General features: G+C 46.3%; 2 protein-coding genes across 5 annotated transcripts in view; both read left to right on the forward strand.

The window, feature by feature from the left end:
* The window catches only part of PSMD1 (proteasome 26S subunit, non-ATPase 1), a 74,181-nt gene extending 72,754 nt beyond the window's left edge, over window positions 1-1,427 (forward strand). The window contains exons 24-25 of the mRNA XM_086468692.1: window positions 224-378; window positions 1,214-1,427. Of these exons, the coding sequence (XP_086324818.1) occupies window positions 224-370 (147 nt within the window). The 3' untranslated portion in view covers window positions 371-378; window positions 1,214-1,427. The remainder of the gene's footprint in view (window positions 1-223; window positions 379-1,213) is intronic.
* Window positions 1,428-13,377: 11,950 nt separating this feature from the next.
* Window positions 13,378-22,316, forward strand: part of ARMC9 (armadillo repeat containing 9) — a 65,053-nt gene continuing 56,114 nt past the window's right edge. For all 4 annotated transcript variants that reach the window (XM_009949436.2, XM_086467750.1, XM_086467752.1 and 1 more), the window contains exons 1-6: window positions 13,378-13,428; window positions 14,474-14,599; window positions 15,158-15,328; window positions 16,729-16,884; window positions 19,582-19,674; window positions 20,946-20,970. In XM_009949436.2, the coding sequence (XP_009947738.2) occupies window positions 13,378-13,428; window positions 14,474-14,599; window positions 15,158-15,328; window positions 16,729-16,884; window positions 19,582-19,674; window positions 20,946-20,970 (622 nt within the window). The remainder of the gene's footprint in view (window positions 13,429-14,473; window positions 14,600-15,157; window positions 15,329-16,728; window positions 16,885-19,581; window positions 19,675-20,945; window positions 20,971-22,316) is intronic.

Consider the following 22,316-nt stretch of genomic DNA (forward strand, 5'->3'; position numbering starts at 1 on the left):
AACTGAAACTTGAATAGTGGAAACACCAAAGGTAGCCTGGATAGGCTCTGTCTGTTCATTCCCCTTATCAGGCAAGGATCTGGGTGAGTGTCAGACACTTTGCTTTCTCAAACTCATTCCTGCCGAGGTGTCTCATACGGCCTAGGATAAACACCATGGCCACAAACACTCCACCATGAGGCAGAGGCAAGCAGCTGTCATGCTCACTGCACTTGTCTTGCAGCTTTCCATCGGAGGCATCATCATTCTGAAGGACACCAGTGAGGATATGGAGGAGCTGGTTGAACCTGTGGCAGCTCACGGTCCAAAGATCGAGGAAGAGGAGCAGGAACCTGAACCACCAGAGCCCTTTGAGTACATTGATGATTAAGACCTGAGGTACGATGTAGTATGCAGTCACCTTTATTAATCCCAATGAAGGAGAAGCCTCTTTGGATCAACTGAAGCAGTTACCAGCACCCAGCACTCTTGTTTTAGCTCTTTGATGGCTTCATGGTTGAGAACGGGCTCTGTCCCCATTTGAGGAGTTTGGCAGCAATAAAAGAGAAGTCCACTCTTCCGGATCAGGCCTGACCCGGTCGTACTGGGTCTGGTCTCTAATCTCACAGGCTTGGCTGCTCCTGAGTAGAGCCTGGCTGGGCAGAGTTAGAGCAGTGTGTGGGGTCACAGGCAACAGCTGAGCTAGGAATAATCAGCTCATGAAAGATGGTCCCAGAGGGGCAAGTGGTTTATGTAACAAAGCTGTCATCTACTTGACCTCAGTGTGGCAGAATTGGTTGAAAGAGAGCTACTACTCTGCTTTCTGGGGTTGTCTTGTCTTCCCAGCAGTTCTTAGCAGAATTTAAAGACACTCCAGTCACGGGCTCTCTGGTGCTCTCGAGCCTGACGTTAATGATACTTGTAGATCTGTTCCAGGCCACGAGCAGTGCGGTTCTCAGGTTCCTTAGTTAAAGTGCCTGAACTGATGTGCAAGTTTCTCACTGAGAGGCAGAAACCCAGTTGCTTTACTTCCAAATATGGGCTGGCATGTCCCAGTGCTCCCAAGAGCAAGGATTATGCACTTGAATTGGTGGATAGGCAGGAAAACAAGCTCCTTGCTAAAAACTGTAAATGTTGCGTCAGTGGCAGGCTCGGGTGAGTGTGTGGGGCCAACCACAAGAAGTCTTACTTAAATATGTTTGCTTTTCTGATTTCTGTCTTCCCCCTCCTCCAGGATCATGTCCTCTAAAGAAGACACTATGCTTGATATCAGAAAGACAGACATGAAGACCTTCCTATCGAGATGTGCTGTTCAGTGCATGCAGCCCCAATCTGTGCTGAGCTAAAGCTGATAGTCCATGTTTTATGGCTGAAGAACAGATATATGCTATTTAGTGTACTCTTTCACAAAACCTTGTTTTCAAATAAATATATTAAAAATTCTTGACAGAAAACTTGGTGCTTTTAAAAAAAAAAAAACAAACCTAACAACCTTCTTTTCCACTCACCCCAGACGTTACAAACTAGACCCAAGTTGTGCGTCTTCCTCCAGCAAAGCTTGACTGACTCTGCTCCTCTGTAGAGTCGTTGGGATCTGTGCACATCTCTGCTTTCTCTAGCACTCATTTAGGCTGAGCAAAGTCACCAGCTCCAGGGAGGGCAGCTCTCTACTTGCCAGCAGCTGTCCCGACGAGGTCTGCTTCCGAATTACCTCGCTGATGCTGACTTTGCACTGATCTTCCCGCTTGCTCATCCTGGGATTCGTGGGACGATGTGGGGCTACAGAAGGCCTCTGGGTGTTAGTGATGGGGAAATGGGGGCACGTTTCTCTTTATTTCAAAGAATCCCTTTACTTTTTTTTCCTGTGTGCTTTCCCTGCTTTCACGAAATATGAGCATAATAGCTGATCTGAGCCGGCAGCTAGAAATACATTACAGGCCCGGATGGGGTGAATCCAGACGTGCAAGTTGATACACTGTTGTGCATCGTTAGCCAAGGGGGGATTTACAGTCAGGGGTATGGAATGAGCAGCAATCAGAAGGAAGGAATGCTGCTTGACTGTTTGCTGTCCAGCTCGCTCCTCACCTGGGGCGAGCCAGGGACTGCGGCCCTGGTCAGCTGTACCCGAACGCTGGGTGAGGCTCCGCCTTGGGAAACAGCACTCAGATGGAATGAGATTTTTACTCATGTATGTTGGGAATGTTTTGCTCCATGTGAACGTGTCACACGCTCATGTGCATCGATAATAATGGAAGACAAATCTTGCATGTAGTGCCTGGGAGCTTTTCCAGCAGATGGTTTATTTTGGTGAATGTTACTATAGCAATAGAATAGTCTGCCTTTGTTCTCTGCAAAGCTTAAGCAGTACAGAGCAGAGGTGTGGGACTGAAAGCCAATTTTGAGTCCTAGGCTTCGATCAGAAGTCCCTGAAGTTGCAATGCTGTCTCAGTAAGGGCGTCGGTCAGACCTCACAGTTCTCGGCGTGATCCAGATCTGTTCTCCCATGGAGCAGAGCCAAGAATGAACCTGACATAGCTATAGACGTTACTGTCAGTGAAACTGGAAACAGAGGGAATCACTGGTCCGATCCCATGGTCATTCAAAGTGAGACCTGGTATTGTGGTGCAAGAAACAGAAGCTGGACAAATGTACATTGTGTGAGTTTTTCTGGTGCTGTAATCCCTTCCCTTTGAATGGGTACCTGTACCCCTTACTCCTGCACGTTCTGCTGATGCCAGCCACTGTGGTATGTGGTGGTTTTTAGGTAATTTGTTAGTAATGCCTTGTGTTATACTACAAAATACCACTTAGAGGGGAGGACATTGGGAGGAGGAAAAAAAAACCTCATTTTAGGTCATTCAGCAACCTGCCAGGTGGCTGGATATTGCTGCAACATTTCTAGAGTCTGAGTAGAAATGCTGGGAATAGCTGAAGGACCTGAAGTCCTGTACTGGTGCCTTGGCCAAGCTGCGAACAGTCTGCTTCTATTCACAGGATGCTTTGCTGAGCCTTTCATACTATAACAGACACTTCAGGGTAGCCGCTATATTCCTGGGGCTTGCTACAGGTTTGGTTCTCGGTGTGGCTGTGTAAATCTGTATGCACAGAGCAGTTCCCACTGAGCCATGTACTGCCTGGGGCACAAACCAGGAGGCTCAGTTCTTGTGCTAAATGATTTTCTTGTGCCTGCAAGACCACTCCTGCCTCTGGCAGTGATGTTTCCCAGAGCTCCCTTGGCACAAGCAAATGTAAAAACCTCAGATAGCCCCAAACTGATTGCTGAGCTGCTACTCTGGGGCCACGTGGTAAGGTTACACTCGGGCAGTCAGATTTCTAGAGGAGCTTTTGGTGGCTGTGGGAGAGAAAAGCTACGTATGCCAGGCTGGGGACACCAGGAGGGATATCTGGGAATTGGCCTGTCCTCACTTTCCTGGCTCTGACGCTCGCTGTGTTTTTTTCTCCACTGTGTAAACGCACATGGGAACTGTGTGGTTTAGGATTGAGAACACACACAGAAAAGCATCCACTGCCTTGTCTTTCCCCCATGGCTGCTCCATGTTTTCCTGCTTGGGAGAATGTCCTGGACAGGAGTCAAGGGGAGCGTGGAGAGGAGCTGGAGGAGCGTTGACAGAGGTGGCTGCTAGTTAAAGGGTGAAGCAAATGGATTAGCAGCGTGAAGGAGGAGAGGTGACGGCCGCACCGCAAACCTGGGGTGCTGTGAGCTGAGTGGGGAGCAGGAAGGGGCAGCTCGGCGGGGTGGTGCTCGAGGGAAGGCATGCTGCTCCTCCGGGCAGAGCGACCGTGAGGAGTGTTTTCTAGCGAGTGCAAATCAACCTTTCGCCAGAGGGCTGGTGATTGAGAAGTGGCTCCTCTCTGGGCTGGACTATGCATGGTGAGTGACTTCCAAGGGTTTCAGCCTGTTGGCAGCTCTCTGGAGAGAAGGCTGTGCACGCAAGGAACAGCTGCGTTACTTGTGTGTGTGGTATAGGTAGATGGGGTTTCCCTTTGGGGACTTCCCCAGCTGATCTTTGCAATCGGAGCCTGCTCCACTGCAGAGGCCCAAGTCCTTCCCCATCTTCCCACGTGGTGGGCAGCCCCTTGGGTACATGTGCTCAGGCCCCATAAATCCATAAAGGATAAACGTCTTCCACCCACACCGCAGCTTTGGGGGATGCTGGTCCTGTGCCTCAGTGAGACGTGCATCTAGCTTGGGCTGGTTTTGCTCAGGGGGCACTGCTTAAAACACTCCAGACAGCATGAAGACAAGAGGTCCTCCTGTGGGGCGTGTTTGAGAGTTTGTGGTACAAAACGGTGTGTCTTGTCTATAGAATGATCTCATACGTGCAAATTCTTTTTTTCTAGCCTCTACCTGTTTCTTCAGTTTACTAATCAGGCTGCTGAGGACGCTGCTCTGTGACCACCTGAGGTGTTATATGGTGCTTGGATGAGGTGCTGAGCTTTGCTCAACTGCCAAGGTGCCACTTGGGAAATTTGGAAATGGCCAACCTGTGACTTTGTAAAAAAAAGACATGCAAAGAGGCTGTAACAGCCCCAGGAGAGTTCGAGTAAACTTCTAGGAAGAGTCTAGAAATGTTCTGGAGATACAGCAGAAAACCTCTAGAAAGACTAGAAAAACTAAAAGTGAATGGCCAGGAAACCTCCAGAAATCTTCTGGAAAGGTGCTAGAAAACCTCTGGAAAGCCTTCTGGGCTGGATCCTGCCCCCACGCTAAGGTGTCTGACCACTTTTGCTGGGGACAGATGGGGTTGGTAACTGCAGGACCAGCTCAGTGCTGTGCTTGAGGGAGGGAGGCCAAACTGATTACCGTTTGGAGAAGGCATGGTGGGAGCCTGGAAAGCTTCGCTGCTGCTTTAAATAATGTCATTTAGCCATGGTGACTCATTAGCGCTGATTTCTTAGGAAGTGCTGCTCTCCTGGGCCTGTCTGGGGATGCTGTGGAGGGACCCACCCCTGGGGTGTTTGCCAGGGGCTAATTGGACCTAATGCTCCTGGGTTTGCCAGAGGGAGAGGCTGAGGTGACAGGAAGCATGTTCTGTCCCTTGTGACTAATGGGCCTCATCCCCCTTAACCCTGGTGTGAAATAAATCACTTCAAAAGCATGCTGCTCCTGACAGGTCCCAGAGTCCCTCCAGGAGGCCCTGTACATGTCCTCAGCCTCCCCTTTCCACTCCTTAACTCAGGTACAAGCCCCCTGCTTGGCACCATGATGGGGACCAAAACAGGGATGGAGAAGTTGAAGGTAAAGCTCCCAGGGCAAGGAGTCTTTGAGGAGGGAGCCAACAGCCTCTGCCATTGTTCCTCTGCCCTGGCGGGCACTCAGTAGGTCTTGTCCTCCCACTCCTCCCCATCATGGCAATGCTGCCCTCCCTATCTTTCCTCTTCCTTCCAGGGCCTGGTGAAGCTCTTCCTCCTTACCGCTCAACTCAAGGGTTGGGCACTGCTGATAATGATGACAATGTTGGTCATTTATCTCCCTGCATCCTGGAAGCTGGAGCGTCCCCCACCCTCACCCCTGACAGACCTCAGCCTGCCACAGGCTTTCCCACTGCCTGCTGCTTTTGGCATTGGTGGTGGGTCGGGTGTTCAGCCCAGCTCCAGCCCACCTTAACCCTGCAGCAGGGGCAGGATGGGGGAGCATGGGCATCGCAGGACCGTGCAAGGCTTGTTGTATTTGCTTGCAGCCTCTGAGGAGGCTAGTTTGAAGGCCTTCACCCAAGGGTGCTGATCTTTTCTGAGGGTGGCTTCACATGGGAGCAAGGCTCTTTGCTCTCTCAGTGAAGATAACTGGGTTTGGCACACCCAGTTCAATGTGTTTCTCCAGCGCTGGTGGGACTGGACTGGCCCACACTCTGCCTTGTGAGGAGAAGCTGCTCCAGCCCCTGCTGCTGGGCTCCAGCTCAGGACTGGCTTGACTTGGCCTCTGAAATTCTGCTCTCTGTGGGCAAATGGTCCAGCTGGCAGCAGCCCAGGTCTGGAGTTTTGTTTTGACGTCTGTACTCCAGTTCCTGGCATTGGCTGTACAACTAAAGCTCTGGTTTTTCCTCAGAAGAAATCCCATGCAGGTACTCAGGTGAGCCATCTGTGTCTCTTCCAGCACATATGAGAATCAGCGTTACCCACACGTATTGCAGAGAGGTGACTCGAGGCAAATTCTGTTTGGAGATCAGCTAATTGGAGGTCCTGGAGACCTTAACGCCAGATGACTTGACCCTGCTGCATGTATGTGTTTAAGCAACACGTATGTCTGGGTTTTTTCTTTATGTCCACAAAGCATGTGCGGAAAATGGATGGCAGAGGGTCTGTACCGTGAGGGTCCAGGTGAAGTGGGTCTTGGCGAGCAGGACAGGGTGCAGGGGGGGGACACCCTGGGGCTCGCTGCCCGCCACTTTGGTGCAGGGCTGGCTGAGGGGAAGGGCAGTCATTTGGTGGCAACAACATCCCTGGCCAAGGGTATAAATAGCTGCACTGGTGACCGAGGGAAGAATTGCTGCACAGGCAAGGTTAATTGTCAGCAGAAATTATGGGGACATTGTTCCTCCAAAGATAACCTGCAAGAGATGAAGCGTGGAGCATTTTTTTTCCCCTTCAGAGTGAAGGAAAAAGACCTGAAATATTGGTGCAATGTCTTTGTTCTCAGCTTTAGGCTGGCTCTCCCATTTAATTGTTTTTCTCCATTCCATCTCAATGAGAACCAAGATGGATTAACTTTCTGTTTCCCCACTGTGTCCTCCCAGAGGAGAAGTTGAGATAGCTCCTGTAGGGCTGGGCAAATTCTCTGTTTACTTTAATTTTACACAGAGATCTCTCTTATTTTTAGCTTAAGCATGAAGTCTGGGGTTCAGGGATGAAAAAGCAGCAGCTGAAAATAATTTGCCAGAAACTTCTGTATTGGACAGCAGAGTTCATGGGCTCATTCATAGATGAAACCTGATGCTTGCTCCTATCATGGGCCTGGAGGTTTGGCAATTTGATCCCAAGGGCTGGTGGCCATCAGTCTGCATTGGTGGTGGTGTAGAAGCTGTGCCCATGCGATGAAGGCAGTGAGGCTCCCTGGGGCTGTCACTGGGACTGGGGATGTTTCTCCTGATGATGAAACTCTGTCCTGCTGTTTCTGTGCGTCGTTTCCCAGACTATTTTCTCCATATTGGTTTTTTTTTTTTATGAAGCATCTCTAGCTCTTCCCTCCTCCCAGCCCCCTGCCATTTTTGGCTGGAAAGCCTTTCTGTTACTGCAAGCCAAGCGCTTGCGCATTGGAGTTCACCTTGGTTGGGGTCTTAATGACCCATGTCTTAGATAAGCACATGCCAGAAAGCCCAGCAGGGGCCCCCTTTGGGCCCGGGGCACTGAGCTGCCATCATCCTCCCCACAGAGGCACCCCCAGCCCCACAAAGGCAGTTAGTCTCTCCTGGTTGTCGGCTCTGTCCCCGTAAGGATCTCTGAAGGGTGATCTCTGCTAGAAAAGTGCAACGGAAGAGCAGAGCAAGTGCCGGAGGACTCCCTCCTTCCTCCAGCCAGGGCTTTGGCCAGCCTGCACCAGGGTGGTGGCAGCAGCGGCAAGAAGGTTTTGCAGAAGTTCAAGAAAGCAGCATCTCCTCTCCAGGTGGCACTTGAGGGACATGGGGGACTGATATTGCAGGGCAACAGGTTAACTGCTGGATGGTCCTGTCCTCATCTGCAGAGTCCTGCTGGGAGAAGAAAGCTCTGGCTCCTTCCATGCTGGGCTGCAAGGTGCCTGGGAGCCTCCTTCACTATTTTGCAATGGAGCTGAAAGGAGCCTTTTGGGGACCCACCAACCAGTCCCTCCACCCTCCCTGCTCTGTGCTGAGCAGGCCGAGAGGCTTCTATCAAGGACAGCTGAGTTCAACCTGTCGCCTCCTTCATGCGTCCCGTGGCATAGAATCAAAGCCTCCATTGTGCCTCTCCTGGTCAGGGACTTTGGTTACAGGAAATTACTGAAGAAAGGTCCGCATATAAATAGCCTGGCACGGGCTGACCGCATCCTTCTGGGCAGAGGTGAAACTCGAGGCTCAGCAGCAGCTAAACAAACCCCATCCAAGGGAGACAGAGCAGCTTTATGATAGCCTGATGCCGGGGAGATGTTTTGCAATTCCTTTGCCTCGGTTCTCCTTGCAGAGAGCCCTGGGGAAGCATTGCTGTGTAATTCGGCATGTGAGCAGCGTCTGAACTGCTGGGCAAGTGCCCTGCCCGAGCACAGGATGTTGGTCCAAGCAAACCCCTCTGCCCCCAAGCCATTCCCAGTAGAAGCCAGTCCATGCACCAACCTTACCAACAATAACATGTCATCAACTAAAAACTCGAATGACTTCTTATTTATTTCCTAAATACTCCTTCAAAGTATTCATTGAAAATCCAAACCAAAATATTTTTTGGCAACTAAAAGCTGAAGTTTGACTCAGAAAATAACAGTATGTTTCAGCTTTGAAAAATGTTCCTCTCTTGCCTGCTTACTTTTAGATTTAATGCAAATGCTTGGAAAGGCTACTGCAAGAAGACATTTCCTGCAAAATCTTCCACTTGGGCACAGAGAACAGCCTCCTGTTTTTTAATCAAGCAACAGGTTATGATCCAGTCCAGACCTCCATCTGGCAGAGTCGGCAGCCCAGCCGCAGGAATGCTCAGCCCCCCAGCAGAGGTGGCAGCGACACCTGCCCCAAGAAAAACCTGAACTATGGAGCTGGGGTGATGGCCCAGGTGACGATGAATGTCCTCTCTTGGACACACAGGGCAGTGGTGTCCTGCTTTTCAGGTTTGATGCACAAGATCTGTGTCTTGCTGACCTTACCCCAGGTGCTGGCCAGCGGGTGGGTGTTCACCCCTGGGCAGCACCTCCTCAAAAAGGTGTCTCTGCCCAAGCATCCTAGGAGCATGGCAAAGTCTGTGCAAGGTATCGTGCGCCCAGCAGCCTTGCCTGCCCACTGGAAGAGGACTTCTGCAAGAATGGGAGAAGAAAAGGAGGAGAAAAAGAAGGGAAAATACAATCAAGCAAAGCCCTGATCCTGCAGAGCCCTTCCCACCTTCCTGCCCAGGGCACTGTGTCAGTCTGGCTGCTCAGAGGAGAAAGCCAGCTGGATGCACATCATCCCGAAGATGGAAAAGGAGAAAATCAGCATAAAGTCACCCTCTCTTTCCCCATGGGCAGCGCCTGATCACCACCAAAGCAAAGCAGGAGAGAAGGAACATAGAGGATAGTGCAGCTGCCTTTATAAGGAAGGGGGGCAGCTGCAGCTGGTCTGCTCCAAAACCTTGGGAGCACTCTCTAAGATGGTCTTTTACTCCTTTAAAAAGGTAGAGGGACAAGTGACAAACAGGAGGAGTTCACAGCCCCATCACCTTCCTTCAGCTGGAGCAAGAAGCAGCCCAGAAGGCTGCACATGCAGTGGTGGCGAGCTTGCTATAAATGGCCGAGGGACCCAGTCCTTCCTCCCGCTGGAGACGGACTAAATGCCTGATAGGCTCTAGCGTGGTAAAACTGAACATAAATTTTTAAAGTTTGCTATTGTGAGATCTCTGCAGAAGTGTATGCGACAGAAAGAAGAAACCTCTGGCTGTAGACACGCTCCATAGACATGCAGAGTATGTCTACTATGTGTGTTATTAAGTGTAGAAGTTTCATGTATATAAATGTTTTGTTTGTTCATATACATAAAACTTCGATATTCAGTATACAAATCGCCAAACGCAGAAATTCCAGTTACCAGCTCAATCCCATGCCTACCTGACCACTTACCAGTGCACGCAGTAACTGCAAAGCCAATTTGAATGCTAATTGTCACAGTGCCGGGTAAGCAATGAGGACACAACCCAACGGCTAGAATAGAAACTTCCCATCGATTCCTTGGTGCTCTCTAAAAATGTTCATGTGCTTTCTAGGCAGTTCAGTGAGCTTTCTGTGGATTTTCATTGGGCTTTCTAGGAATTTCCCACAACTTCCTAGGAATTTGGACTGGACTCTAGGCGTTTTCCCTTACTTCCTGGGAATTTCTTTGTGCTTCCCAGAAATTGCAGAGAGCTTTGTAAGGATTATGGACTGGAATTCCAGGGTGCTTTCTGAACAGTTTGATGTGCTTCCTAGCAATTCCAGCCGGCTTTCACACACTCTTCTTCCAGCACTTTCTAGGCCTTTCCTGGTGCTTTCTAGGAATGACAGAGCCATTTCTAGAAATATCCAAGTGCTTTCCAGGGATTGCAAAGCACTTCTTGGAAATTTCCCAGTACTTTCTAGCAATACCCTATTGCTTTCTAGAAACTGCAGACTGCTTTCCAGCACTGCCAAGTGGTTTCTAAGAATTACAGTGTGTTTCCTAGAAATATCTTTGATCCAAACTCTAGGCTGTCGACGTCCTCCAAGAAGCCACATGGCTACAAAACTTTCTGTGGAGCCTGCAGCATCTGTTTGTTCAAATAAATAAAAAGGGGCATACCTGTCTTTATCTGGCAAACCCTGGAAGTACAGCAGATCTTTGAGCTGCCGTGGTTTTGCCATGACCTAGATGTATTTGCACCATCTGGAACTCTCAACATAAATCAATCCAGGGATACAGCAAAGCAGAGAGCATCTAGAGCACTTGAGCAGGAGAGGATGTCCCTGTGAGTGAAGCTGAGGTTTGCTATAGCACCCCACCTGCTCGAGGGAAGATGGCAAAGGCAGGCGTGGCACAAGGTGGCGGAGGCTTATCTTCCCTTCCAGAACAAATGCTGCCCACGGTCCTGACCGATTCCTTCATCAGGAAACCTCATGCCTGATTTTAGCACAGCTAGATTATTCACCCTGAGGCTCTTCTGCCCAAGTTCAGCCAACACATTTCCTTTCCGCCTGCAACAACCCCAGACAAGCAGCCAGCCTCCGCCGCCTGGGTCCTTCTGGCTTGCAGTAGGACAAACTGACAGCTACCACCCCACCCTGCTGACTGTCCTGGGCTTGTGCCGTCTTTGAACAACACATGGCAGGGCACCGTGACATAAGCCAAACCTCAGTGCCCTGCAGTCTTCTCTGCCATGCTCTGGGAGCGGTCGGGTCCTCATTGGAGCTTCAGGGATCTGCTCTTCTGTTCCTTTGCCCTCGCCTGTTGTGACACGCCTTGCTGGGAGTGCTGGGGAAGGAGGGAGCCTGAAGAAAACGGGTGAGGTTTCTCCTGATTTCCTGTAGAAGCTCCTTCCCTAGCAGGACTTCTTTAACAGAGAACATCTCTCAAGCACACTGAGTTGGGGAACGAGATGTTTTCAAGGACCTCTGGCACAGATGGAGGTGATGGATGAAGTGACCTGTTCCTGGCACCTTTTCATCCATCACAGGAAACACAAGTAAGTAAAAACTGGGTGGTTTGGCACAACCCTGGCTCAAACCATTGCTCTGTTCCTCACTGAGACAACCATAATTTGAAGAAGCAAGGCATGGGAGTGGGCATAGATTTATCAAGGCTGCTTCTGCCCTTCATAAGATACTTAACATCTTCCTTTCCTTTCCCAAAGAGCAGCAGTCTGCCTCAGTATTTTATTCACAGATACCAACCCACTGCTGGCTGGCCATGGAGCAGTGGTGAAATAACTCCCACGGGTTATGGATGGAGCACTAGTGCCTGCTCACCATCTGTCATAACTCTGCTTCCCATCACCTTACTCCTTCCAAACATTTAACCTATCAAGCTGATAATTTTAGATCTGGCAAGAATGTTCAAGGGTGATTTTTTTCTTCCTGTTTCTTAATATTTTTTCTAATTTGCATAAGGAGGAGAATACCCTTAGATCATGAGCCAAGGGAAGGCTGTACCCTGAACTGCATTCACCCATGCTGGTGTTGGGACATAAAGGTTTGGCTGGGAAATGGTCTCGGTGGAGAGCGGTGCCTCTGAGCTGGCTGGTGAGATTAGCTTTTGGGCTTCGTGAGGTTATTAAAGCTCAAATTCTGTGGTGGTGGTGGGCAGATGCATATCTCTGTGTTCAGTTACAGCTGCCTGCTTTAGGAGCCTTTTAAAGGACGAAAGATGGTGCCGTGCTGTGTCTGATTGTGACACATGCAGAGGACATGGGTCTTCTTAGGTGTTCATGGTGAAAAACAAGGCTGCACGAGGGGAGACCAAAACCCTGGGCAGGACATCACTGCTGTTACAATGTCGTTTTGCTGTGTCTAGCAAGTGTTTGCTAGAAACTTAGTGTTAATGGCAAGAGGTTAATTAACACCACTGTTAATTAAAAATGGGACAAAGCCTTGTAAGGGGCTTGGCCAGTCTTCCTGCTTGTTTTGGACAGGCTTCCATGAGGTAGCGATGTGGCAGTCTCGGTGTCCCATGCCCTGGCTGTGTTGGGGCTGCGATTCAGGCTCGTCGCACGGTGCTCGGTCTCAGCAAGGCTCTGCCTTCGTTGCCCGATGTCTTTTTTCAGGCGAACCCTCTGGGCTGTGGGGAAAGCGGAGCAGTGGCCTTGGCCACAGGCTGGTTTCACCACAGCGGGAATTACTCCCAGCATTTCCATCCCCTCGGAGAGCACCACGCTCGGTGGCAGGTGTGGCAAGGGCAAATACTGCTGGATGGCTTTAATGGCTGTAATTAGGAACCCATGTAATTGGGCAACTGAAAGCCAGGGGCCTACAGACGCGCACCCAGCACGGTGTGCTTTGAGAGGACTTCTGGCCTGCCCAGGATGGCAAGGGGGTACAAAACATATGTTAAGGCGTATGTTTAAAAAGTGGCCCTGACCCCGAACTCTCTTCGAGTTACGTCAGAGCGCGGGAACCGGCACAAAGCGCTTCGCCGCCGCCACCAGCGGGGAGCTGCGGCTCTCCCCCCGCCCTCCAGGGGGCGCTGCCCGCCGGTACGGCGGAGGGCTCCCCTCGTCACGTGATGCGCCCTTCCCGGCCTGGGATTGGCCGAGAGGGATCATGTGCTGCGGGAGGGGGCGCGGCGTGGCGGTTGCCAAGGCGACAGGCGGCGGCGGTAGCGTGGGGCCGGGCCGGACCGGACCGGGCCGGTAGGCCGCGCTGCGGAGGTGCCGGCGGCCCTCGGGGTTTCCTCACTTCCCTCCGGCTGGCTCTGGAGCCGGCCTGTTTTCGGCCCTGAGGGGGCGGCCGCAGCGCCCCGGCCCGGGCGGAGGGGGCGGCGGGCCGCAGCGTGAGGAGCCGTTGTGAGCGCCCCGCGGCCTAGCGAGAACAGCCGTTCGGGTCGGCGAGGACCGGCTTTGGAACTGCTTTGGAGGTGCTTTATTTGGGGGGGCGGGCGGTACCTTCCTCATGCGGTTTGTGTGGAGATGAGGCGGCTAACGGGCTGTGCGGGGCTGGGTGAAGCGCTGTGCTATCTGCTAACACCCCCTTCTTTACAGTTGTCCTGGTTTATCGATGATGAGACGTAGCAGTAACACTTGGCGATGGGTGACGTTCTAGCTTACGAAGCTGAGTTACTCGGACTAGTGAGAGAGGTTAGTTTTCTCTTTTTTCTGTTTCTTTTTTCTTTTTAGTTGAAATGAGCAAGGCAAATTTTGTAATGCTTGTATTCAGAGCCAGGCATTGTAACTGTGGTCTAAATTCTGGAGTTATTTATCTGACCAAGTGTTTGCTACACCTTGAAATCATTTTGACTCCTGTCATGCTCTGTACATTCAGAGGACTCAATGTCCTTTAAATGTGAGCAGTCAGACATCAAATCAATCTATTGTTCGTTGCAAATGAGGCTCTCATTAAAGGAAGGGTTGATTAGATCCACAGACAACTTTGGGGCTCAGGTCCAACCTGTGAGATCCTTAAAACATTGTGCGGCTGCCACCTCATTCCATATATATATGTAAAATTGCAGAGGCATACAAAAACCCTAGAGCTGACAAAGTGCAGGCTGAAGTCCTGAGACTACTGGTCTCCATGGTTTAATGCCTAAGCATTTCCACCTAGGCACTTTTCTACCCGTATTGCTTATAAGAGGTAATCAGAATATATTCTGAAGTGTGAAACAGTCCTGTGAAAAAGACAGCGAGAGACAAATTTTTAAGGGCCGTTGCCTTTATGGTAGTCTGTGTTTCAGCCTTCTGGATAAACTGGCTAAAATGGGATATTTATGATTCAGAGCAAGAACACAAACTGTGATTTCTGCTGCATGTTACTGCCTCATTCCTTTGATCGACACTGTGTTGGTAGCCTAGTTTAGGGCCCTAAGTGGACACCAAACTAACAATCTCTTTCTTTTACTTCTTTGGTTGAATTAAATTACTGGCTAAATCAAGGGGCACCATTCTTTCAGAGAGGATGTGCTCAGCTGTCACTACTGTTCTCTAGGATGCGGGAAGAAATTTAGTTGAGAGACAGTATTTTCCTACCACATGAGGTACCAGTTCTTGGTTTGTTGCTGTGCAGTCTTTGGCATTTATGGACCCTGCTAGAGAAACTTTAAAGGACTTCGGCAGTTCATGGGTCACTCATTAAAGCATTAATAATCTAAAAAAAAAAATTGTTCCTATATGTTTTGTCTTGTAGTATTTGGATTTTGCTGAATTTGAAGAAACAGTGAAAGTGTTTACAAAGGAATGTAAAATAAAAGGGAAGCCACTACCTAAACCAGCAGGTGTTTCCTCAAGAGATTCAAAAGCTTTGCCTGTTCAGGTAATGCATCGTTTACACTTACCTGGTGTAATACTGAAAACACTTAAAGGCTACTAACCACCATGTGAATTATTACAGCAGTGAGGTTATCTAAACAGATTCTTGGTAATCTGAAGAAGTCTGCTAACAGTCTTCTTTCAGTGCAGGAACTTTCAAGTTTGCTTTTTGTTTGCAGAATTCCAGTCCTTTTGAACCTGAGACAGTAATTTTCGTTCATGCTATTTTAGGTGTTTTTAGCTTGCCACACTTTGATAAGACTGATTTTCACACACCGTAGGCATCTATTTTTTCGTTATGGTAAAGGTGGGTCCCCAGATCAACATGCTTGAAATTTTGAGCTTTACTTCTTGTATTCATGCTTGATTCAGGCTCTTCAAGATATTAAAGATAGGTAGAGAAACCATATTTAGGTGGTCATTGAATGGTGACAGATTTTGGATAAAACTTTTAATTCTAAGTGTTCAGATGGCACTTGAATTCTTCATTCACTAATCTACCGTTGAAAAAATGTAGTTCTTCTAGGTTTGGTTTTTCACTGAATGCTTTTTCCCTTTGCAGAAAGATCTACTTACAGCATTTGAAAATGGTGAGCAGAAAGTTTTCTTCCAGCTCTGGGAGGAGCATATTTCGTCTTCAGTCCGGGACAATGATCTGGTTGCTCAGAAGCTGGAGTTCTATCTTCATATCCACTTTGCCACCTACCTCTTAAAACACTCTATGGGAAAGCCAGTGAGTTTAGTACATGGTTCAAACTTCAAATTGCTTTTGTTCTTTTTACTTATTTATTTGTCTTTAGCGTGGATGAGGATGGGATGTTTAGTAAGAATATGTATATCCAGTTTTTGGGCCACAGTCTGCATTTTAGTTCAACCAGACCCCTTGTATTGTGAAGTAGAGAGACGAAAGTTGTAGGTGTCCTTATCTTGGAGCTCCTCAAGTATTTTAACTTGGAAAATACCAGCATGCTGATACTTTCACCCATCTCATTGTAGTCCATAAGGGATTCTTAAAACACTTACTTTGCTTCCAGTTTGGACTGAAGCAATGTGTTGACATGTAAACATTTCTGATAAAATAGGACAGCAGAATCTTGACCAGCTCAATATATTATATTGAAAACTGTAATTCCAAGCTGTCATAAAATAAAGTATTCGTTACGTGGGACTTTTAGGACAAGGAGACATTTGAGTAGCTTGGAGTCAGGCAGATCAAGCAGGGCTTAATAGCTCCTGCCTTACACCCGTCAGCTGGTACAGGAGTATTTGGATGCTTTCAGTGGGTTTTGCAGCCTCTAAGGAGCTCTTGGTCTGTTTTGTGTGCCAGCTCCCCTTCCTGGTGCTGTGTGAGTGGATTTTACGGTTCTGCACTACAGTTAGCCTGTACCCAGGGCTAAAACGTAACAGTTGCTCTGTCACCCCGTGGCCCCTCACCAGGCGGGAAGGGGAATTGGAGAGGTCTGTGTGTTGAAGTAAAAACAGATTTAATGAAACAACACTAATTCCAACAAAGGTATACAAAGCTGTACTGAGCTGAATGAATATGCAGCAGTCACAATCAACAGGAGAGCAGCCCTCAGGAGCAGGGAGAAGCCAGGGAAGGAGCAGGAGGAACCCCACAGGAGCTTCCTCCCCTCAGCAAACCTTCCCCCTTTATAATGACCATGACATCATGGGATGGGCTACACCCGTAGCTAACTCAAAACTGCTAATAGCCTGCCTAGCATGGCTGGCCTAGGATCCTGTCCCAGCCAAACCAGGACATGCACTTCTCGCTGAAATAAAGCGTGTCTAAAGTAGGTGTTTCCTTTCTGTCCCGAGTGTGGAAATGGCACTCTGCTTTAGAAATCTTTCCTGAAGTGGGCAGGAATAATTTACGTTAAAAAAGCAATTGTCCCTCTCTTCTTTTGTTGGACCTGGATGACAGAAACAACAACACTGGTTTAAATTTTCTTTTTTGAGTGGTGAAAACGAGATATAATGCTCCCTAATTAAATAAATGTTGTTTTTTAGATAATAAATATTCTGGAATTTCAAACTTGGTATTAATGTATTTAGGTTTCTGCTTGTATTTGCCAGCTTTACAGTGCAGAGTCATAGTTTTCTAAATAAATATGCTGCTTTATTTCCTAGGACAAAGCTGAACTTGAGGAGAGGATTTCTTATTTTAAGGCATACCTGGAAACAAAAGGAGCTGCGCTGAGCCAGACTACAGAGTTTCTTCCCTTCTATGCTTTGCCTTTTGTTCCAAACCCCATGGTACATCCTTCATTTAAAGAACTTTTCCAGGTAAGTATCCTTTTTGCGGACCTGGTTTTCATGATTATTTTTCTCGTGGGGTGGTAGATACTGAATGATATTTAGTTTGGTAATCACTTTTATTGTTTCCTTTAACAGAAACTATAATCATAAAAGAACATACATTTGATAGAGGAAGGTTTGTGAGAGTGCTATTAATAAGGGTACCATCTTAAATACAGATTTTTATATTTGCCTAAATGGTGTGCCAGCTTTGTGTCCTTACATAAGAATTGCTGCCTCTCCTTCCTTTCCATACACCCTGAAATACGCATGCTTCTGGGAATCGTTATATAGTAGTTCAAGTCCGCTTACTTGTTTTGAGGTTGTTGCCCAGCCTCACTATATGTGTATATACAGCTGGATTTAAAACATGACAGCTAGGCATAAGGAGACTGAAGCAGTTTCATTTAATATGGGAAAGAGAAAGTCAAGTTTAGGAGTAATCTTCCTGTAACAGAAAGTGAGTCAGTGTTGTCTGTGTTCTGAGACTCTTCCCACCCACCCCCAAAGAAAAAATGCTGAAAGAGCATAGCTGTGCTTAGTGGTTTGGTGACTCCTGCCACAGGCATTTTTCCTGGTTAATATTTTTGTTAAATATGTTTCAGCCTTTGCCTTTGGCTGTTTCAGAGTTCAGTTCTTAGGCTTGCATGTGCAAAGTGAGAAGAGAGTGTAAAAGTTACCGTGCTTGAACTGCAAAATAGATCTCATTTGCAGGCGCACTTTCAACATGATGATGAGCTACAGTTATTCTGTCGCTGAAGGGGTAATCAGACACTCTTACACTGACTGCTTTCTTGGGCACCGTGCAGACAGCTGGTTAGGAGATGATGTCCAGAGCTGTGGTTTGACATGCTGAAGCACTGGTGTGGGAGTACCTGTGGGGAAGGTTCAGCCACCATTTCACCTGCTGACAGCTTGTTCCTGTGGTGCAAAACTGCATCTTAACTTCTTGATTATGCTGGAAACGGCTGGTTATGTGGTTGCACTTGGGCTGGATGCACTTGTCTGTGAATGTGTGTGTATACAGCACCCATGTACATGCACACACATACAGAAATTGGTTTGTAAAATATGTGTAATATTTTGCAGGGTTGTTTGCTTGAAATGCTTCACCATCCTACCACATGGACAGTTGTGCTGGCTTCTCTCAAGCAGCTGTGGGCAGCTACTGTGGTGGGAGGCGCTATCTTCAGCCTGCATTGCTGCCACACACTTTTTGATATCAAGTCAAAGCTGAAGTGATACTTGCCCTACGGCTGACTTTGGATGTACCAGCTGATGAGGAGGTCCAGTTTAACACCAAAAAAAGGCATATACTGCCATTTTCCTTTGGGACTAGCTATAAATAATTAGATGGACTGGTTCACCTCATATATGGGATATCACTACTCTTTTTTTTAATTACACTTAGCAACTGCTTTTTTTTCAATGCCTTATCTGAGACGAGATCCTCAGGTTTATTCATAGTAACCCAGTGTCCCAGCTCTTAGTCCAGTCACTTGTATTTTCTTGTGGGAATTGCACAGCTCATTCCATGTTAGTGCTGAAACAGATTGTTTTACGTTAGAGAAAGAACAGCAGTGAGTCACTAGTCTACTAAGCAGTGTTCTTATCGCTTTTTTTTTTCTCAGGCGTCTGATGCTTTATATAGCTGGAGTTCCTGTCTGTTTGTGTAATACATCTTGAAAAATAATATACTCTCCTCTCTGTAGGAGACATGTTTCCTTTGGTAATATACAGCATACTGTGGGGCACTGCTGTCTGGGTACTGAATTGGTAAATGCAGCAAGTAAGTTCTGTACACTCTCCAGCATGGTGAAATAAGGGCAAATCTGAGCTACAAGAACAGCTTGCAACATAGACATACACAGCAGTAAATTTAGGAAGCTCCTGCTACTTGTTGGAAGATACTGCTTTTTCATCTGTTGGCTAGCTTTTTGTCAAGCAGAAACTAGCTTAACTGAAGGTTTGAAATAGAAGAAATTAGTATTCAGTAAATTCTTTGGTATAGTTTGGCTTTTTTCCTTAACTGTTTCTTTCTTGTGCTTATGAGACACTATGTCAGGCAGAAGACAGCATTCCAGTTAGTGGCTGGTTTTTTGGTCTGTTTTTTGTATGTGAGTTGTTTTTCTCCAAATCCTTGTTTTAGAAATGTAGTACCCTGATCACTTGTTGTCATGTCATGAGGCTTGCAATACTCATTGACAAAATTTACAATTCCCAGATCTTCTTAGGAGTGAAAGATGACCCCAGTGATTACTTTTTGAAAACCGAGCAATGGAAAATGACTCATTTTGTACTCTATTTGATAGATTCAAAATTCATATTCTCTTTTTATCTTCTTCTCAAGTTGATTATATTTTAAAGGTACTTCCAATTTAGGGGCAGTTGTTGCATGTGCGTGCGAGGCACCACGCTACATGATAGTTTTACTCTTGAAACAAAGCTACATCGTGTTTTTAGAACTCTTGTCTAGGAATAATACTGAACTGTCCTCTAACTTCTGTACACTTTTGTGAGTAGCTAGCGAACACATTCACTTCAGTAACAGTGAAGGGAAAATCTTTTCAATACAGTGCTGGCTGCCTTGTTTGCTAGTGGAAGGTTGCTGTGATCCAAACAGTACTTTCAGCAGAGTGTACATATTTGGTGAACAACTTGTCATCGTTTGTTTTTATTTTTAAGGATTCTTGGACATTGGATTTAAGGACAAGATTGGAAAAGTTCCTGTCTCTGACTCTCAAAGTCAGACAGACTCCTCGGCTTCTTACTTTATTTGTATCCTTTTGAGAAAACACTTTGAAGTTAATTAGAATTACTATAAGGAGGCAGTATAATTTATTGGAAGAGTGTGCTGCTAAGATTTGTTGCAGAATTGCAGTAAAGTTGCAGTTCAGTGTTTTTATGATAGGAAACATTGTTTATATTCCACACTAAAAAAAAAACTGCTGAAAAAGTTACTTAAAGACAATGTCTAGATGCATACGAACCTGCTTATTTATCATGTGACCCTTCTTTGCTTCATTGTATAAAGTACAGGATACCCAAAGGCACTGAACTGACTTGACTTCTTAGCATTTGTAAAGCTGTTAGTCTTTTCAGTTAGCCATTTTGGGGACTAGCTGAAAGTTTTTTCCAGGGCTTTTAAGGGTTCCAGACACTATTGTTTTGCTAAATGGCTTGTGCTTCAGACTACATTGCTTTTTCTAGCTGTGTTGTCAGACCTAATTTGCAAACTAACTAGCTATATGACAAATTTTCTTCTCCATTTTTGGTCAGTACAGTTAAAGGCAAGGCAGAGGGAACTGAACTGGAGTCTCTGTTTCTGGCTTGGGTTTTTTTTCCTTTTTTTTTTTTTTTTTTTTTTTAACAGGAGAAGTTGAAAGTCCTTTTCCTTCTATATCTTACTTTAATCTAAAGCAGCATGTTGCCATGGAGGTATTGAATGATGAGCTGGAAATGATGTTCCTTCTGTTCCTACCCATTTGCCAGGATGGGGAGCAGTGATCAAAACTCTGCTTTCACTCCCATGTTACAGATGTTTGTGTGGGAGTCTGGCATAGAACAGTTGAAGAAAATTTTCTCTCTTCTTATTCCTCATTATGGAGTAATGGACTGGATCCTAAGTGAGCCCTGAATATTTCTTGGGTATAAAACATCACTTGCCTAAAAGACTTGCATATTTCTATGTTGATTTTATGTAAAATCAGTGGTTTGACTTTTTATTTTTGCTGTTAATACGTTTAGACTGGAATTACTGTATCTTATATTCCAGGGCTGGATCTAGTATCTTTAAAGGTCAGCAAAATGTCTCAGATCTCTGTGCAACATCGTACATTGTGTGTTTACAGGATTTTTATGTATTTGTTATTGATTAATTTATTCTTGCTCTCCTGTGAAGCATCAGGCATTGGCTGTTGCCTGGGACAGTAGGCATATTTGGCTTGGTTGGGTTTGCCAATTGGTTGAATTTCTCATTCTGTGTCTCTGGAACAAACATGTACTGAAAGGATGCCCGTTTTCCTGAACTGCTCCTGCTCATACAACAGAAGGAGAATGGACAGTGCAACAAAGGTAAATGCTGAGATGTGGTAAGGATATTCTGTAAAATTATCAGGGGCTAATAATAGTAGTGGAAAGTACACCTGCAATGATGGGGAAACTAGCGATGCACGGCAAAAAAGCCCTTTGAAGTCCAGACCCCTGTCTTGGTGACAGTTATTGCTAGACTGCTTGAGGTCAGCAGGGTTGAGCATAGACATGTACTAGAAATGGGAGAGGACCTAACAGTAGCATTTGTATTTTAAGTCTATTCTGTCCTGAAATATGATAAAAACAAGCGGAGAACTCTGTACAAAGTGCATACCAGCTTTCCATTTTTAGTTATGATGAAACTGAGTTTCTTCAGATTCCCTTCCTATACCTGCTTATGCCTGTCTGCATCTTCCAGATTTCAAATCTCATTCAGTTATTCTGATGATCTTAGAGTCTATTTTTGTTCCTATTCATTCATACTGTTTAAACTCCTAAGATAGTACATATTGGTATCTTCTGAATAAGAATGTGTTAAGTATGACTCTTTGGTGTGTTGCATTTTTAGGTTAGCTCTTCATACACACTTAAGTGACTTGAGGTCCTTTAAAAAAATAATTATTTCAGCACTGAATGCCATTAGATGCTGATGGCACTTGAAATATGCACCTTTTAAAAATCAGTTGAATAAATAGAACTTAGGTTCCCGACTACCTTGCATTCAGTTTTTTTCACTTGGCTTTCTGTATCCACTTTATTGGTAGGGATTTGTATGAGCCCAGCTGTGTTCCTAAAATGACTTGTACTCTTGAGTTATTTTAATCTGTAGTTTTACACTGACACTTTACTATTTGTAGTTTGAATTAGGGAGAAAGTTAGGCCCATCTCCCAGTGAGAGTTCCAGGTATTTTCTTTGTTATTTTGTGCTTTGTGTTGCATTAGACTTTCGTTGAATAATAGAAAGATCTTTGTGCATTTTTATTTCCCAGAAGTTACTCTTTTTTTCCTTGTGGTGGACTTTCTTGTAGGCAATAATTCCATATTACAATTAAAAAGAAATAACTACATCATTGGGCCTGAATTATTTTGGGCCTGAATTATTTTGGGCCTGAATTATTTTGGGCCTAATTATTTTTTATTTGGGCAGGTTCTGTGGTTTCTACAAGTACAGGGACTGTCTTGGTATTGAATCCATGCAGGTCAGCCTTAATTTGTAGATCTGTTATGTGCCTTGGAGGTTGAGTTGGTTTGGATTTTTTATAAAGGTTACTTGAGGCCTGTCTCGTATGAAAGTTTTGGATCTGAGAGGTTATTTTTACAGTATGCTGCTCAGATCACAAGGGATCCAGAGTACATACTCACTGTTGGAGAATGTTTACTTTATCAGT

The sequence above is a fragment of the Leptosomus discolor genome, chromosome 7 (genome assembly GCF_034619465.1).
Source record: "Leptosomus discolor isolate bLepDis1 chromosome 7, bLepDis1.hap2, whole genome shotgun sequence".
NCBI classification, from domain to species: Eukaryota; Metazoa; Chordata; class Aves; order Leptosomiformes; family Leptosomidae; genus Leptosomus; species Leptosomus discolor.